Here is a 20,259-nt window from a genome sequence, read left to right on the forward strand (position 1 = left end):
ACGAAGAAGTAAAACTGTAGATGACCCATCAAATGCAGAAATGCCTAGATATTCCACAAAACAAAGCCCCAACAAAACTTTCAGAATAAACAAATTCAGCAAAACTGTAGCACGTAAAATCAATGCACAAAAATCAGGTGCATATGTACACGTGAACAGTGAGCAACCCTAAAAGGAAATTAAGAAAACCATTCCATTTACTGTAGTATCAAAAAGAATAAAATACTTAATCAGGGACACAAAAAACTTGCATACTGAAAATGTTTTTGAAATTAAAGGCATCAATAAGTGAAAGTATTGTTTATGGATTTTAATTGTTTTTTTGGTACTAGGGATTGAACTCAGGGGCATTCGACCACTGAGCCACATCTCCTGTCCTAGTTTGTATTTTATTTAGAGACAGGGTCTTACTGAGTAACTTAGTGACTCACCATTACTGAGGCTGGCTTTGAACTCTTATTAATCTTCCTGTCTCAGCCTCCCAAGCTGCTGGGATTACAGGCATGCGTCGCTGCGCCAGGCAAGACTTAATATTTTTGAGATGGCAATCCTACCTAAAATAATCTACAGACTCAACACAATCAAAATCCCAACAATGCTTATTGCAGAAATTGAAAAATTCACCCTGAAGTTCACATGAAATCTCAAAGAAACCCAAATACTAAAAAAAAATCTTGGGGTTAGGGAAAACCCAACAAAGGTGGAGGACTCACATTTCCTGACTTCAGAACTTATTGCAAAGACAGTAATCCGGATAGTTTACTGGAGACGAAAGACAGAATATGAATGAAACAAAGCACAGGAGGTAAACCCTCACATATATGGTCAAAACATTTTTGGTAAGGGTGCCAAGACCATCAAATGGCAAAAGGACGTCTCTGTCTTCTCAACTAGCAGTATTTGAAAAAAGTAGATATTCACATTCAAAAAATTGAAGCTGGATCTTTATCTTACATAACGGACAAAACTGTGTCAAAATGGATAAAGACCTAAACATAAAAGGTAAAGCTACAAACTCAGAACAAGGCAAAAGCTTATAATAATGAATTTGGCAATGATTTTTTAATGACCCCAAAAGCACGGGCATAAAAGAAAGATAAACTACATCAAAATTAAAACTGTACACCAAAGGACACAATCAACATAATGAAAAGTCAACTTTCCGAATTAGAAAAAGTATTCGCAAATCATGTATTTGATAAGACATTAACACCAGAATGAAGAAAGTTATGTACATACAGTAAAAAACAGAAAATAGAATGATGTTTGCAAAGCTGGTGGGAGGGAGAATAGGAGATTGTTTAATGGTACATAGTTTTATGAGATGAAAGATTTCTGGAGATGGGTGCCCAACAATGAAGTGCACTCAATGCCACTAAACTGTGCACTTAACATGGTAAACTTCATGTTATGTATCTTTTACCACAATTACAAAATATCACAAAAAAACTGAAAGACTAAGTAACTTTGAATCACCCTAACCAAGTGATAAAAATTAACTGGGTAAATCCATGTTTTTGTAAGAAAATGCTTAAGTATTTGGGGCTCCAGAGGCGAGCTGTCAACAAGCCAGACACACACACCTGCAAAAAGCAATAGTATGTACATATAAGGTGACAAAGTTAAGTATGGCAAAGTGGTAAGTATCAATGAAGGGTACATGGAGTTAACTTTCCTAAATTGGAAATATTTTTAAATCAGGGGAAAAAAGTTATTCTGGTGGACTAGGTTTGAGATGCCGCCAAATAAGCCATACACCAGATCATTTATACAGAAACTAGTTAATTTTTTTTCTTTAAACTTAGTATAAGAGAATTTCTCATCATTTTTAATTCCCTGGGTGTGATTATCACTTTATTACCTGGTACCATCACTTTTACCTTCCATGTGACATTTTCAGATAACTGGAGCTTACTATAATAAAGGCCAAAATGTTAATAACTAGAAAATCTTTAACAACTTGTTTTTCTTGTTTACAACTGTCTTAATTGTCAGCATTTGGAAGGCACTGGAAACATTTTTGAGGGTAAATAAAAAGTAAAACACAGCTGAAAGGTTGTTTTGTCTCCATCTAGTGGTTAGCCATTACCTTCTAATATATACTTAATTTTTTATAATCTTGTGCTTCTGAATTTGTTGCAACTTAAATGAAGATAGGTTCTGAGAGATTCTTGTGTTTCAGTGCATATACTTCATGTTATGTAGACCACTCAAAGGTCTTTATGAAAACCAAGGCTAATTAAAATTTTCTTGGATTTACTCAGCTTGACCCATCAGAGCTCTCATAATTGTCTGTAGAGACTACTAAAATAATTAGATAATCATTAATGACCTCCTGAAATTTTTCTACTGTAATTCCCTACTCTTGGAGGAAAATAATTAATATAAAATGATTAATACTAAGACATAAGATATTGTTGGTATTATAGTAATTATAGTACAATTCCAACTGGGGTACTGTATTTCAATTCTGATAGGTGCTGGCCACATTGAGTTCTCCAGACCACTGATACTTTGGATTCAATGTTTACAAATTTGGGGTTCTCATGAATCTCTTGTCAAGAGTTTGCTGGGTAGAGAGAGAAGAAAAAAAAAAAAGAGTTTGCTAAGATGTCTCACAGAACTAAGGAAGGTACTAATCCTATAGAGCACCATACTTGTGGTTAGTTTTATTATAAGGAATGTTAGACCTGTTAGTCAAATGTAGATCTACAGAAGGGGGTTTAAGAAGGAAATGCAGAGATTCTGTGCCCCATTCTTCTGGCACACCAGGAAACTCTACTAAGTTCACCCACCAGGAAACTCTACTAAGCTTGCTTAGGTGTCCAGAGCTCTTAATGGACCTCACTATGCAGGTGTGGATGATTAAATCAAATAGGTCACATGACTGAACCTATCCTCTCCCCTAAGACTATCTAGGGCCCACAAGGAATCACTCCATCAGCATAAGACAATTTCATTACCCAGGAAACCCAAGGGTTTGAGACATTTCTTGTCAGGAACCAGGGACAAAGACCAGACAAATTCCTCATACCATAGTCAGATAGGACTGAACTTTGAAGGTGTATCTTAAGATTTTTTTCACTCAACAGGGACCAATTTTTGATCCCACAGAGAATGCATCTTCTAAGACAATAAAGAAACAGCCCCCCAAAACCAGAATGAAATTTTATTATTTAAAATTTTTAGAAGTATGACTAGTATTCTTCTGTACAAAGTACACAACAGTTTTAAATACAACTGAGAGAAATGTGAATCCTATGACAACATTTGATACAAGCCAAACCATTTACAGACACACTAAAAAAATTTTAAAATATCTTCTTTCTCCAAAGAGTCCATTGTGCATTTCTTAAAGCAGAGATGGAAGACACATCCCAGGCAAGGTCACAATGGCATTTTATTGCCCTCTATGCTGATTTTCACAGCGTGTGCAGATCTGCTTTTTTTCCTGATATCTGTGAACTTTCTCATCTGTTTATCCAGTCGACTGATACCTTTCTTGGAAGTTGCCTGAAACTAAGAGTGGGGGGAAAAATTAAAGAGCAAATTATTGTAATACCTACACTTAGTTTTATCTTTCATTTTCTTACATCTGAAAATTAGCAGTCAAAGGGACTCCCAGCTCTAGAATAATCAGAAAACACTTTGGTGACCTCAGGAACAGATCAAGTATTCACAACAGTGTTAGAACACTTCTCAATCAAAATTAAAATTGTTGATGACTGTGTTTTAATTTTGCCGCAGTCCACAAAAATCTCCAAGATGAGAGAAAGGGAAATATTGAGACTACAATCCTCAAGGTGGACTTCTCTTTGCCCACTCTCAGGATGTTCTTTAACATCTGTACCTTCATTAATCTGTTTAGCCTCAGCATCAGGGACACTCTCAAGCCAGTGCCAAGTGACTCTTTGTTATAACATGTATGTAGCTGGCAGATGCTTAGTTACCTCACCCTAAGCCTGAAAACACAAAGAACCACCCAGCACCTAACATGACACATTCAGTGAGGTCCCTTCCTGATTTCATCACCTCTATCCCACATTTCCTCAGGATATTATAAATCTATACTGTACTGTTTTATCAGGGCGGGAGGGGGGGAACACAGCTTACAAAACTAGGTGGTTTTGCTTAAAAATTATGGCACAACTGTATATCAACACTATATTATATCACTGAAGAATATTTAGTCAAATGAAATTTTACCATGTCAAGTAAAAGGCAAACCAACAAAGTCAATAAAGTAGAAAAAAATTATGATCGTTGCTTGAATTAAAGAAAAAAAGAACACAGTGATAATGTTTATGCATGCACACAAAAATGACCAAAAGAAATAATCAAAGTGTTAATATTAAGATGTGGCAAGATTAAGGTGACATTAATTTTACTTATTTTCTGTATTTTTAAAAGTCTACAAAAACATGCATTGCTTCTGCAATTTTAATGTTATTTTTTAAAAGCACCCCATGAGACAAACATAAAAATTAGTATAGGACAGGTTTTTTAATTACTCAAGAGTGGAAAAAAAAAATCAGAAGCTCTAGAGAAGTGAATAAACTCATATATTCACACAATGGTCACAGACCATTCTGCAGCCATTAAAAATGATAAATCTACAAGGTGGTTTAAATGAGGGAAAATGACCAAAATTATATGCAACACAATTTTGATTACAGTATCCATGAAAAAAAAAGGTAACAAATATTATCAAAGTATTTTGAAATGGTTAGACTATGAGAGATTTTTCTTATTATTACCTCAAATTATTCTACAATTATAAAAACTAAGTTTTGAGACATAACTGGAAGTACATTTAAAACCTCAAATTGTTAATAGTAGTAATGACTTAGTGAAGAGCAGAACTTTGGGAATGGAGGTTAATCTCTAGTGTTTTATATTTACTATATAACCTCAAAAATAAAAATTATATTGAATACAAAAAGTTTCATTTGAAAGTCATTTACTTACTCTAGTTTTCTTCTTGGACAACACTCATTAGTGTCTATGCAATGTGATCCTTGAGTGAATGTACAAGAAACCTTTCTGATCAGGGAAACTGGCTAGGTGGTTTAAAGACAGTAAGTAGGAAGGTTAACATGTAACCATCCCCACCCAAAAAATGGTATTTTTTGGACAGAGTTCTATAGTCTTATAGGCCAAACTGCAACCTTGATAAACACAGACACATTATGGTCCTGTGGAGTGTCTGGGATAAGGAAGGGAGCTCTCCTAGAACATTTTCTCCTCATGCTGTTTCTCTCCTTCCACCCCCTCCACTTAACAGGGAGGAGGGACCAGAGCCAGCACCATTAACAAGCACACAGCCCCTTGGGACACAAGGCATGCTTCCAAGGTAGGCAGACCTTTGAGAGTTTTTATTATGTTTTCTTGGCTATGCTGTAGTTTTCAATTCTCAAAAACCTAAGTGCTGGGGCAGGAAATATTAGTTTAAATAAAAAAATGGCTAAAAGAGGGAAGAGACAGTGAGAAAGGAGAGAAAGATAAAGAAATGGGGGTGGGGAAGAGGAATACCAAGGAGAAGTGGCCAAGGGACACGGATATAGTATAAGTCAAAAAAGAAAGGCCAGACAGAGGAAGAAGTCCTTGGCATGGAACTAATCCTCCCCTACCCTTTATTCATTCTCAATAAATAAGAAGGTAGGGCTGAGATTGTGGCTCAGCAGTAGAGCGCTCACCTAGCCCGTGTGAGGCCCTGGGTTTGATCCTCAGTACCACATAAAAATAAACAAAGAAAAAAAAAAAAAAAAGAAACTGAGTTTTGTCTTGACAGTTGTTTAATAGCAAAGTGAGCTGACAGGAAGGTGAGTGGAGTTCATGGAAACAGTTGCCAAAGCAGAGGTCAGGGAGAATTACAAAAGGCAGACATCACACTGGGACTCTGCACACTGTAGCAAAAGTAGTACTACTAATTTCGAAGCACAGTGGGTCAGTGAATCTGACTTATGAACTGTTTGGTCTTTTTCCACTTCTGACCATGTACTGAATATATTTTTACCACATACATCTCTTAAATATTCAGTATAGGAATTTAAGTAATGAGTCCTCAAATGCATGTTGCTGAATGACTGACAATAGGAAATTAAGCCATTTCCCATTCATCTAGAAATCACTGCCAGTTCATGTCTGTAATGCAGACTACTATGATTCTAGGTGCTAAAAAAAGCCTTTTTCATAAAAATGGGTACCAGTCAGGAAGAACACAATGCTTATATGGAAGTAAGGTCTATTAGTCTCTACTATGGAAAGTACTTGAATGCCCTAAGGGACCTGTCAGGGTCATTATTTCAGAAAGTAACAGCAGGTGGCTTTTTCTGATTAAGAAAGCACACACATGCTTGTTTTCACTTTGATGACACTCCAAGACCATGCACAGCCCATGCTTCCTCAGGGATACCTCTTGGATACACTGTTAGGGCCAGGATTATAAGGGCATCCTGTTGCCTTCAATGCTGAACTTGACAGCACGGTACACTTTGCTGAGTCGTTTCTGTTCTGCAAATCGCCTCTTATGCTTTTCCAAACGGCTTAGGCCTTTTTTAAGAATACCAGGCTAGAAGAGTGGTTGGATTAGAGAATAAAGATTACTGAGAAACAGTGTCCAAGTAGTGTTCACATCCATAATGGAAGAAGTGTCTACCCTAGTGATTTCACAACAGAATTGCTTAAATAGATGAAAAGAAAGGGAGGGAGAGAGATGTGGCATTAGGTAAATCCTGTTTCTGATGGTTCTTAAAAAAAAAAAAGTCACTATGTCAGAACATTGTAGTCTTCAAAATTCACTTGAAATGAAGGAATTAGTAAGAAACTTCCTGATTTAATGTTGCTTTAAGTCTGGAGAAAAAAATCATCAGCTTTAATCATGGGTAATACTTTTCCCTTTCTCTGATTCCTTGATTTGTGATTTTTGCTAGACAAGAGACCAGGAAACAGATTTCTGTGAACAAGATAAACCTTAAAAGTTATAGGGATTATTAAACATAAGGTGAAAAATCAAGTGGCAATCTATATTTGAGTTCCACTTTGCTCTTCCTTGCTTACCCTGGATGACTCCATTTCCACGTTCCACTTGGGCCTGACGACATAGTCCTTGTTTGAGGGCATTGGGACCCTTGCACGGGCACAGAATCCAGGATCTCCAGGTCTAAGAGCCCTAAGAAAAGGAAAAGGAAGAGCATGCTGCTTATGTAGTCAGCCACAATAGAGACTACAGGCAATTTCACATTCCTGTTCCCAGTCCACCCTATTCAGCTCCAGTATTTCAAATTTCCTCTGTCCTCTCACGGTCACCCAAACTCTCCTCTTTAGCTAGCCACATCATCATTCACACTGCTATAGGAATTCCTCATTTCCCCCCACAGCCACCTTCCTCTGCATTTGTATAAATCCCCTTTGTTCTCCTCAGCTTTAAACGTAATCATGCGTTCTCCTTTCAAAGGCTGGTCTCACCTTTCTGACCAAATCCTAACTTCTCCAGGCTAGTGGAGATACTCAGAAGTTCACTTATGAGGTGAAAAAAATCAGGTAGTCAAAAATGACCCTCACATGCTCTAAGTATGTCCATAATGTACATGGTTTTGCATGTGCAACACACAGTAATTTCCATCAATACTTCTGTAAGTAACTTTTGGGAATAATTTCAGTTTCACATACAGTTATAAAAAATAATACCAAGAAGAGGGCTGGGGTTGTGGCTCCATGGTAGAGCACTCTCTGGCACATGTGAGGCACTGGGTTTGATCCTCAGCACCACATAAAATAAATAAATAAAAGGTATTGTGCCCGTCTACAACTATAAACAAACAAATAAAATAATGCCAAGAGAGATTCATCATCTCCTGTAATGGTAACAACTTGCAAAAATATAGCACAGTACCACAACCAGGATATTGACATTGATACAATCCATCCATATTATTTACATTTCGCTAATATTACTTATACTCATTGTGTATGTCTGTTCAGTACTGCGCAAATTTGAGAGCACCCAAGTTAAACTAAAAGATCACCATCTTTCCAAAGTAAAGATTCAATAGATTATAGACGCTCAGGCATTTAAAATCACTTAACCTTTAGGTAACTCCCTCTAGTGGTAAATGGAAAGTGGCTGTATGTACCTATTGCAGGTGGGGCAAGCAGAGTAAAAAAATTCTAAACTGTTTTTATTCCTTTGTATAGTTTGTCCCATTTTTAAACATTAAGTTTCTATAACCTTCTATACCAGATTAATTGGCTAGCCAAAACAAAACCCCCAAACTCCTTAACTCTTCTTCTCCCTCTGAAGGATATTATCTCATCTTCAAACCACCTGTATATAAGTTTTACTTTGCTCCCTCTATCTCACCTCTCATTCTCTTGCAAGCCTTGAGCCAATATTGGCAGGAACAGATATTGGCAGCATCTCTCCTCACTATCCCTGTCCCCGTACCTTCTCCACTGCCCACCTCCATGTAGCCTCATTCCCTTCCAAGGTTCTGTTCCAACACTTATGTCCACATCCTCTTGTTGGCTACTCTGCCTGGCCATACCCCTTTTAAAAACTGGTTAGTTCACTTCTTACTCTACACTTTCTTGATTCAACAGTTCCCCCCCCCCTTCGGAAAATAACCATCAAATCTGTCTCTAGGCCCATGATATTCATAAGAGTATCTTATTAGGTATCTCACATTTAACTGCTTTAAACAGAACTCACCAATGCCCTCAAATCTACTCCTCCCTTAACTTTAATAGTAACACCACTGTCTCCATACTGGTGAATATTTGGGGTAGAGCCTTCAATTCCAGCCAAATTCTCCTCTACTAAGTCTTCTGCAGAGCCTTCTCAGTCTCCTGCTCCTCCATTATGGTTTTTGTTTATCTGTACCATACTTTTCAGTCAAACTACCCTGCCTGTCCTATACAACACCATCAGCATCAACATTCCCAATCAAATTTTATGGCTTCATATCTAGGTTAAAATACATCATTTGGAGTCGCAAAGAAGTGAAAATTTCTATTCTGATTTCAGCTCCTTATTGGTCCACATCTGTATTTCCAGTTTTGTCTTTTACCACCCTTGGTGCCACAATGCTGACCAATCACTTCAGTCTATTTGCCACTCCCAAAAAGGCCTTGCACACTGACTCCACATCCTTGCCTGTGCTCTCCCTTTCCCATTGCCCTTCTGGACTGTTTCAAAAGCTTACCAAAGAGTCTAGCACTTAGCAAACAGCAATACAATCTTTACTGAATCAACTATTTTCTTGGTTTCAATAACTGTTAAATTGAAAATTACTCCCTGCCAACGTTAACACAACATCATTTCATTTACTGTTTTTCTTAAAGCAGCTATCAGAAATCCTCTATATATGTTAAGAAAAATTAATACAAAAGCTCTTACTTCTCCTCTCCTGTTAGCACCTTTTCCAGGTCTCTTCGGGGTGTCTGACCACCAGTGCTGGGAAAAAGGTAAACAATAAGTTACTAAGAGTCAAAAAACCTTCTAACTAAGAAAAGAGCAAATTATCAAACTTAAACCACAATTAGCTTTACACTGGGATGGGGTAGGGGCCCACAAAACACAACCTCCCCCCCTCCAAAAAGCATAAACAACAACAAAAAAACCTGAATCATTTTAATGACACTACTCAATTTAGTAGTATTCTTTTACCTACAGGTTTCACTCTGAGTGTGCAATAACTACCATAGTTGTAACTCCTGGACGGGACTAGATTTAGTACATTTACACAAATTGAAACAATAATATTTCCCCCCATGATTTTGGAGACAGGAAGTTGTTTCCTGTAAGTGGTTGGAATCTCCAGGCCATACTTTTGGAGACTATTCCAAAAAAGGTCTTATGTGAGGGCGGAGACTCTTACCAGATGCTATCACATTTAAACTATAAGGATATTATGAACTACGTATTTTCTTTTCAAATACAACAAGCTGAAAGACAAAATCTTACAGATGACCCTAAGATCCTCATGATCTTATTTACCAGGTACTGGTAATATTAACAGTTATTCCACTTACTCATACCTGTTCCCTCATACCTGTTCATTCTTCGTCGTTGAGGCATTTGTTCTAGATCTCTTTGCTCCCTTTCTTCTCTTGTCATTCCTTTATAGTTTGAGGTAAGGCCAAATATAGGCCGAGACCACTCATCTAGAAAAAGAAAAAAAAAAATTTAGTACACAAAATAACATTTTTTTTCTAGTAGGCTTTCAAATAATCACACACTCATATAATTCAACAGTCTAGGTATTTGGAGTGTGAGTGTGAGTGTGAGTGTGTGTGTGTGTGTGTTGTGCTGGGAATCAAACCCAGGGCCTTGTATATGCTAGGCAGATGTTCGACCAATAAGCTATAACCTCAGCCCACAATATTCTTTTTATTTTCTTTTTTTTCTATTTCCCTTCCTATAATGGGAATTAAACCCAGGATTGCTCTAATACTAAGATACATCCCCATTTATTTATTTTGACACAGTCTTGCTAAGTTGTCCAGACTGGCCTCCAACTTGTGTTCTTCTTGCCTTAGCCTCCTGACATATGTGCTTAGCCAGAATATTCTTTTTCTTAATGATCCCATTATCCCAGACCACTTTCAGGATAAAGACTACATGATTCTAGTATTTAAACTAAGGCTGGTCAATTCAGAAAAGTAGTATAACAGGACCAGTTTATTTAGTAACCACAGAAATTAAAGAAAGGAACTGTCATTAATCACCTGGGTTGATAACAATTTTCTTTCTTAAAAAATGTTTATTTTAAAAAGGCAGTCTAATTTCTAAAGTTTACTCCACTGAAAAATAGTATCTTGAAATAAGGCTCCCTTATTACCTATCAAATGATCTAAATATTTTAAAATTACATTCTAATATGACAGGTGTAGGTGACCATAAGAAAACTAATATATGCTCACTGCTCAGTCAGTAAATGTCCAGAGGCATCAACTGATGTTTTTGTTCTGAACATAATGTAGCTTATTGCTGCATTAGTACACTACAAAAACCAGAAAGGACCTTTTACAGACAGAATAAGTGTTGACACACTTTGAAGGAAGCAGGAATTCTCAGGGGGTTTAGATTATCTTCAGAAACTGACCCCAATACCTCATCCCTAGAAACAGAATATGTAGTAAGTCATGGACACCAGAGGAAATATTGTGCTTCTGTCTAGGGGAAATAAAAGTCATGGATCACTGCTTAAGAGCAATCAAAAGCTTATCATTCAATAGGAAGTAAACTGTGTATTATTATTAACACAAAAGAGAGTAATGTTTCTGGTTTATGAAATAAATTTATATTTCTCTAGTCTAATAATCTTTGATAATCTTAAATTCAACAGAAACACAAATACTATATCCAAATACAGAATTACTTAAATTCCTTTCTAATGTGGAATACAGGAAGAGTTGAGAACAAAAACACACATGGACTTCAGACTTAAAATTGAAGGATTTCATACACAATATGGCACTTGATGACAAAGTGTATTTCAATTAGCCTTTGGATTTTTCTGGCATTATAAAAATAAGAACATGGAAACAACTTTGGAGACCATTATGCAAGTAACAATAATAAAGTGGGTAGTAGTTCTTGACTATGTGCTAATCACTGGGCTTTATTTATATCTCTCCCATTTAATCTTCACAATAACTCAAAGAAAACATAATTATCTCAATTTTACAGAGGAGGAGACCAAACCTGGAGCTGAAATCACCAGCTAAAGAAATGTAGTCAGATAGATATTGATCCATGAAATGAACCAGGTGTGGCTAACTCAAGGGCTTGCATTCAACACTCCCCTCTCTCCACACTCTTGATCCATGACTAGAAAATGTATACTTTTACTTGCTATATTTAATACTGGATAGCATATTTAAAAATACTAAGAAGGATTTTTAGTATAAGAGAAAAAATCTAGTCCTATAAGAAGTTATTAAAAAAATTTCTATTCCACCACCTTACTGACTCATGTTAAATAAATATTGGTAAAAAAATACATAGTTACATACATGACTCTCCACATATAGATATAAAAACAATAAAAAGCAAAATTTACGTACTGATTAATTTCCCTGCCATGTCCTTGTTGGACCTTGATTCCTTGGGGTGTTTATAGAGATACATCACTGCTCGTCCAATCCCACTATGCTTCAGGGTCTCCTGGCTCACACTAGGTAGCTGGGGGAACATAAACACACAAAAATTAATCACGCAGAAGCTGGGAGGCTTGCTAATCTATTCTAGAGGACTTTTAAGACCTGGTTCCTTAAAACAAATAAAAAATTCTATTTTCAGGCTCCACAGGCACTGAACATAGATCCTTTGAATTCAAATCATAAGTTGGGAGTTTAGTGTTACCACTAAGTTCAAGTAAAATCTAACAGTGTGACAAAGTATGAACTAACATACTTAGAGGTTAGCTGTTTTGTATAAGAGTCAGCACAGGCCTCAGAAGCCAAGAGACAGACCTAAGACTGAATTCAAGCACAGCCACCTGCTGGGTATGTGACCTTGGACAAGTCATTTAACTTCTGAGTCCAATTTCCTCATCTGTAAAATGGAGACAATATACCTACCTTTCTGTTTATTGTTGAGAAATCAGAGCCAATACATATATAAAGCACCTTGCACAGTGCTTCACATGTAGAAGGTTTCTCAGGAATTTCTGCAGTAGTTAAGTAGCTTGCCCAAGGTGTCACAGCCACATAAGAGGGACCCAGCTTAAGAGTCCAATGCAAGTTCATATGACTCTGAATTTGGTGCTCTATTTCAAGTGCCTCTCCAGAACATGTCCATTAATGGACTACTCTTCTCATATACACCTAGGTACCTCAAGATCTTTTTCCTTCAACATAAGGTCTTTTTTTAATGTTCATTTTATTATATATGTTCCTTTTTTTCCAACCTTTTTTCTGGCAGGCTGTAGCAAAGCAAAAATAAATTCATGGTAAAATAAAGAAGTCAAGACAATACAAACCTTAGATAATTAATGAAGAACAAATAGTTTCTGCCATTAACCTCTTGGTAAATTACAGGCCACTAACCTCTTGCAAAATCTTCAACAGCTCCTCCCGAATCTTTAGTGCTGGCAAACTCTTATCTGGCAGAGGTGATAGCCATTCTTTGATGGCAGACATCACACCACTATCAATAAACGTTTCTTTAAGGTCTTGCCTGAAATGATAATGATGTTGATGATGATAATGATGGTGGTAATAGTGATAATATTAGTAATAATTCAAACCTACAAACCTCAGTTCCACTGTATCTCTCTGACTTTCCTTACATATTTAGTGATGTTTGCAAAACTTGCTTTTATATGCATATATTATTATATATTGGTATATACTGAATATATATTAAATATATAGTTTCAAAAGTAGTATGAAATTTAGTTTCTATTTCCCATAAACATACAGGCTTGACAGTAAAGATGACTTGCTAACAACAAAACAAAATAAACTCAAATTACACAAGATAGATTAATGTTGACTGAATGGTACACATAAAAGGAACAATGAACTGCAATTATTGTAACTAAAAATATAATGCTCAATCCATAAGAATTGTGATTCTCAGTTTCAGGTGATAGAGAACCTAGAATTGTGCTATTCTTTGCAGGACATAAAGGAGAATATAGTATTTCTGGCAGAAAAATTATTCCAATGACTATTGATATTTAAATTACTTTGACGTTTCCTACCTACTAACACCTACCTACTAACGAGGCAGATTAATAGTACTTTCTTAGTTTTACAGTATTGATTTATTTTCTGTAGTCATAATTTTTAGTAACTGCAAAGAAACTTATTTCTTTTGAATATAATTCCATTTCTTGTGTACAGAGAATCGTGTGTATTCACCATGAAGAAATTGTGTGCAACACAAATAAACCCTTTTCAAACAAAAAATTAAATATATTCCTGAACAAGTGATATTTAAATTCCATTTCATGCAACAGAATCAGTTATATTAATTGTATAACTACATTATATATAGTTATATATGTAACTATGTACATTTTATATGTAAATTCTGCCAGAGAGTTTTGTCTGCTGGAATAAAGGAAGCAGTTTTCTAGTTATAGGTGTCCTAAGGCATGTTTGTGGCTCACTGATGTATGAATGCATTTCTTCAGCCATTCAAAGCAGGCTGTGGCTTTAGTTATTCAAAGAAAAAGCTAAGCTGCTGATGACCATGAGCAAACAAACGAATTTCATAACAAGGACTTAATAAAATAAGGGCATCATTATTATAGAAAGACTCAATGACTGTGATGTATTGGACCACCCAATATATACATTACATATTATATGTGTGTGTGTGTGTGTCAGAGTATAAATTTATGTGTGTGTATATAATATTATATATTGTACATGTATAATATATGCTTTGAGTAGATTGCCCTTGATTTGCTATTTTCAATTATATTGGGAAAACAGATGCAATTTTACCAGACTCCAAACTGTCTACAGAATACATTAGTACTTTCCAAGTTTTTCTTTCATCAACGTCAGTTTTCTATTTGTTCTGTCTGCATTAGGCAACAAGGTTTAAGAAAAATTTATGAAGAAATATAATTTAGGAAATTTTATTCATTAATGTTTGCAATCTAACAGAAGGCTATCATATGTAATATTCTTAGAACACCAATAAGTAGTTTGAATATCATTCCATTAAAAGGAAAAGATTTAAAAATAATTATAAACATACATATAATTCAAAGCCAAGCACAATGTTAGGCACAGGCATTTGATAAACAAAATATATTTTACTATATATAAAACACAGACTTATTTTTCTAGTCTTATTTCTGTGTAAACAAATTTGATATTCACTTTCATTTCATATATCAAAGTACAAATGTAAGTCAAAGCCTTGAAAAAGACATAATTCATTAGACAAAGACAGCAAGTACACACCCTGAACACAAATGTAAACTGACCAAGTGCAAAATGACTCATAACCACCACTACCTCTTAAGCTGTCCATTCTTTTTTTTTTAATTATTAATATTTTTTGTAGTATTTATTTTTTAGTTTAGTTGAACACGATACCTTCATTTTATTTATTTATTTTTATGTGGTGCTGAGGATCGAACACAACGTCTTGTGCTAGGCAAGCGCTCTACCCGCTGGAGCCACAACCCCAGCCCCAAACTGTTTATTCTTATCATTAAAAGGAAAGTTTTCAACAAGAAAATGAAACACTTACTTCTTAAGGTGCATAACCACAGTAGGCAACAAAGTTAATTTCTTAAGTGCTGGCTTTTTTTGATTGTTCAACTGTCTATCTTCCTATTCAGAAAAAAAGACAAAAAAATTTAAAAACAGCAATACTGCTAATAGTCAATTATAACACTACAATTCTAAACCTTAAAATAAAGTAGCCATCTCTCAAAGAAAACAATTTTTCATACAAGAAAGGATGCCTGAAAGACAAGGGTTTGTTTTGTTCTTGCACAATACCAAATTCCACCAGTTAGTCAAACCCACAAAACTGTTAGAATTTGTTTTTAAAATATACCACTATTTACAATAGAACATATTTTAAAAATTCAACGAGTTAGATGTAGTCTCTTAATCAAGACAAGACAATGACACAAGATTTTATAACACTTTTTACATCAGCTAAAGATGAGAACAAAACCATTCCCCCAGACAACCAGTGAAGGCTATTCACCTGAAAAGGTTTAACACTTAGTCTTGTTGATTTATTCTAAACATGTGACTAAATAAAAAATTTTATTTCTATGCTTAATATTTAGGATAGTAAATTTTTATCATACAACAACAAAAAAATGTCTTCAATATAGTTCATACCAAAGTTAAGCATTAAATAAACAAACAAAAGAAGAAGAAGTGACCATCTCACCTCAGCAGCCTCATTCATCTTGACAATCATGGCACTCACAACATCATCTGCGTCACTAATAAAGGTGCCACCATCGCGATTACGTCTGCGCTTGCCACTCATGCTCTTTTTCCTCTGCAACATCATCTCAAAATCTGATAGGAAGTCCATACTAAGCAGTGATGAAATCAAAAGAAATATAAAATCTTTTAATGATATATTTATCACAATCAAAAGCACCAAACTAATTCTAACTCAATGAAGTGCTACCTTTTAAAAGAAAAAAGTGCAAGTACTTATAACTTGCCATTAAAACAACAGCTGAGGGGCTGGGATTGTGGCTCAGCAAGCGGTAGAGCACTCACCTAGCACGTGCCAGGTGCTGGGTTTGATCCTCAGCACCACATTAAAAACAAATAAAATAAAGGTATTGTGTCCAACTACAATTAAAAAAACAAACAAAAACCAAACCAAACAAACAAAAACTCAGCTGACCCTAGTCTTGTCCCTCTTGTTCTACCCCATTGATCACCAATAGCCCTGAACGGCATTCACACACATATTGGCCTGAGAACATTTCGAGTTCTTATCCAGAGGCTCATTTAGCTTTAGTTGCACTGCCTTTATTTGGAATCGGACAGTGTCCAATTATTTGAATGTTTTTATGTTACACAGCATGAGCAAGAAAAATAAACTGCTTTTTAGTGGTAGGTAGCCTAATTCAAAATAATGTAACTAAGATTAAGATGGAAATCTATAGGTTTATTATGAGTGTTAGACTTACAGCTTTCATTAGAATTAGTGAAAGTTAACTCACTCTCACTATTCCTTTAAATAAGGACTATAATATACATTCAGCTTAATTCTTATACCCAGCCTAGAATTAAAAAGGAAACTTTCTTTTTTAAAGCATTATCTTTACAACTGTAAACATTATTCTATGCTTCTATGGTACCTGTCAAGTTATCAGACTATTCTGGACATGGATCCCAATTATTAACAAAAGGGAGCAAAATACAATCAAATAATATTTTGTTAAGACTTCAGACTTACTCTCCCTGGTCCTCCAAATCAACTCTTAAAAATCTATTAGGTTAATTTTTAGAACAGTTTATGTAGCAAGCTATAAATTAAGAGTCTGGTGCCACATAAATATAAAATTAAGATATCTGAGTACAGGAAAATAATAACAGCAAGTTACTCACTGATAGCACTGTATATAGAGAAAGTAAAACAAGTAAAATAGGAATAGATTTTCTGCTAAATTTAGCAACTAAATGAAAGACAATAAGTTTAAGTCCCTACCTCCACTTTTTTTTTTTTAAGCTCTCTTTAAACAAATTTCTTTAAACAAAAAACTTACTGCTTTCCTCTTTTTATGTTATCATCAGAATCTGAATCTTCTGCTTCTTTCACCTGGGTTTCACCTTTTTCTTCTTCCAAATCCTCCTGATTAAAACCCTGGAGGCAGAATGAATCACCTAGTTATCAAATCCTCCATACAGATTTTCTTCGGTATAACTGCTCTTAACTTTTTACATTTTAAAAGTATTACAACCACAAAAATAAATAAATAAATAGGTACCAAACAGGATATACAGCAAAAGTTTTCTCCCCAACCACTAGTATTACTTGTTTTTTTATGTTTCCTTCCAGAATAGTCTACAATTACATATGCACTTTATACACATATATTTAGTATCTCCTTTTATTATACAAATGGCAGCATATTATTCATAATGGGTACAAGATACACTCTACGTTTTCCAAATTTAACAATAGAATCTGGACAATGATCCATTTCTGCATAAAGTATCCTCATTCTTTGTAATGCTTTTGACTATTTTACCATATGATTATCACTGTAATTTATTCACATTTGCACAATAGCATGATTATGTATATAGGAAAATTTGGTAAGTATTTGCCAAATAGTCTTGCACAGGGGTTATATACCAATCCTCTCTCCTTCCAGCAAAGCACAGATTGCACCTGCTTTCCCACCTTCTCACCACTGTAACAGGTTATTAAACATTAATATTTGTCAATCTCTGGACCAAAACCCCAAAGGTAAATGGCTTTATTTGCATTCTTTCATTAGGAGTAAGTCTGGGCTCCCCCTTCCCCCCATGTTTAAAAAGTCATCTGTAATTCTTTATTCTGTGAACTCTAAATATCCTAAGCCCATTTTTTAGTTGTTGTTGGGCTATTTACCTAATACGGGTTAAAAAAAAAAAAAATCTCTAAAAATTAAGGAAATCAGTTGTCTATGACATAAATGGCACAATATTACATTTGTACATTTCAATTTTGTTTATACTAATGTTAGGCATGATTTTCATTTTTATGTAAATGAAATGACCAGTCTTCTTGTTACAGCTTCTAACTTTTTGTATCTTACTTAGATATGCCTTCCCAATGTTTTACCTTAGTATGTTGTTTTTCTTAATGAGCTAAAACTGTAACAAGCTGATGTTAACTCTCCAAACTAGATTAAGCTTAACTTATACCAATATGGTGTTGAACTGACTATAAGCTCCATGAAGGTGTCCAAAGTCTCTGATATGTAGACTTTCAAATACTTGTTAAATGAATTCTTTTACTATTTTCCTTAGGTTTACTTTTTTATCATTTTAATTCTATATCCATCTATTTTCATTCTCTCTTATTTTACTAAAAATATTGATTTCTTTTTTGACCAAAGGACTATTTAATAAGGCTTTAAAATTTTTACAGGACATAGGTGTCTTGTTTGTTAATTTCGTTATTATTTTTTGGTTTACTACATTACATACAGAAAATATTATCTATACTTTGGCTTTTTGGAAAAAAATGGTTCAAAATTTATGAGAATGCAAAGATCCAAGAAAAGCCAAAGCAATGTTGAATAACAACAAGCTTACAGAACATAAACCAATTATCACTAGTAATGGTGCAATGAGACCAACAGATCGTAAAATAAACCTATATACTTGATTTATGACTGATGGCAATAAACAGCAGTAGGAAAGGATGATTTTTTTTTTTTCAATAAATGGTGGTAGGTCTACTATATATTCCAAATTAGGAAAAGGGGTTTGACTTCTTCATAACACACATAAAAAAGCCAATTTTAGGTGTATTGTACAATTAAATGTGAACATTTATAAAATAGTCAACTTCCTAGAAAATAACTTGGTGAAAATCTGCATAACCTTGGAGACAGGCAAAAATTTCTTAGGCAGATTTCAAAAAGTTTTCACCATAAGGAAAAGGCTGATAAATCTGATCAATATTAAAATTAAGAACTTCTGTTGATGAGAAGGTTCCATCAAGAAAGTGAAAAGGCAAGCAACCAAATGGAAGAAGACATTTTTAACTTTCATAACTGCCAAATGGTTTGTATACAGATTACATACAAAAGACTTTTTTTGGTTTTTATCGACTGCTTGTTATGTCAGCTACATTCTTCTTAAGATTATGAACTCATCCATTTGTCTTTGTAGTTGTTAATTTTTGTTTTGTGTATAGGTATAGCTGTATTTGTATTATGTATAAATAAAGCCATCTTATTAGGTGCCTTCAATTTTAAAATCTTATTGATATCAATAAGAGTAATCCTCTTCATCTCACATGTTTTTTGCCTTTAAAGTCTACTTTTTTTAGTCTATTTTTTGATATTAATATGGCTGCTAGTTTTCTTTTAGAGTTATCTTTTCTTATCCTTTAAATTTTTTTTAGTTGTAGATGGACACAATATCTATGATACTGAGAGTTGAACCCAGCACCTCAACTGTGAAAGCCAAGCACTCTACCACTAAGCCACAACCTCAGCCCCTTACCCTTTTATTTTCCACTTGTTTCAGATAAATTTATTAGAACCAGCATGTATCAATTATTAAAATCCAACCTGACCATCTCTGTCAATTAACTAGAGCATTTAGCACATTTACATTTGATGTGATTTCTGATATTATCAAAGTTTAAATCTGTTTTACTACAGTGTAATACTTTCTGATTGCTTCCAGCTCTTTTATATTTTTTTTTCTCTCTTCCTACATATTTAAAGACTGATTAGCTTTTATTATTCCCCCAATTTTCCCCTCTATTGGTTTAGAAGTTATTAGAATATGGTCAGTAGCTATTTTAGATGGCAACATGCATCCTAACTTATCAAAGTTCATTAATGTACATTTACATTCATTTGCAAAGACTTGTGAACACTTTAATTCCATGTATATTCCCAAATGTGTATTGCTTTTAATTTTTATATACATTAAACCACACCAGACATAACTGTTTTGTACATTCAATATCCAAGATTATCCATATACTTTAGTTGCTCTTCTTTCCATCTCCATTTACCTAAGACCATTTTCTTTCTGCACTTATTTATTTCCTTTAGTTGGCACGTTGAC

The 20,259-nt window shown here is 34.7% G+C and overlaps 1 protein-coding gene across 3 annotated transcripts in view; it reads right to left on the bottom strand.

Annotated features, from left to right (window-relative positions):
* Positions 1 to 3,150: 3,150 nt before the first annotated feature.
* Positions 3,151 to 20,259, bottom strand: part of IWS1 (interacts with SUPT6H, CTD assembly factor 1) — a 37,381-nt gene continuing 20,272 nt past the window's right edge. For 2 of the 3 annotated variants that reach the window (XM_081262054.1, XM_081262052.1), the window contains exons 6-14: positions 17,226 to 17,323; positions 15,884 to 16,034; positions 15,224 to 15,306; positions 13,054 to 13,183; positions 12,070 to 12,187; positions 10,053 to 10,164; positions 9,398 to 9,454; positions 7,060 to 7,171; positions 3,151 to 3,519 (exon numbers count right to left, since the gene is read on the bottom strand). In XM_081262054.1, the coding sequence (XP_081118180.1) occupies positions 3,388 to 3,519; positions 7,060 to 7,171; positions 9,398 to 9,454; positions 10,053 to 10,164; positions 12,070 to 12,187; positions 13,054 to 13,183; positions 15,224 to 15,306; positions 15,884 to 16,034; positions 17,226 to 17,323 (993 nt within the window). In that variant the 3' untranslated portion in view covers positions 3,151 to 3,387. Of the gene's footprint in view, positions 3,520 to 6,415; positions 6,572 to 7,059; positions 7,172 to 9,397; positions 9,455 to 10,052; positions 10,165 to 12,069; positions 12,188 to 13,053; positions 13,184 to 15,223; positions 15,307 to 15,883; positions 16,035 to 17,225; positions 17,324 to 20,259 lie in introns of all 3 variants that reach the window. The other variant, XM_081262053.1, reaches the window with a different exon arrangement.

This window comes from Spermophilus citellus (genome assembly GCF_964194105.1).
Source record: "Spermophilus citellus genome assembly, chromosome: 11".
Lineage (NCBI taxonomy): Eukaryota > Metazoa > Chordata > Mammalia > Rodentia > Sciuridae > Spermophilus > Spermophilus citellus.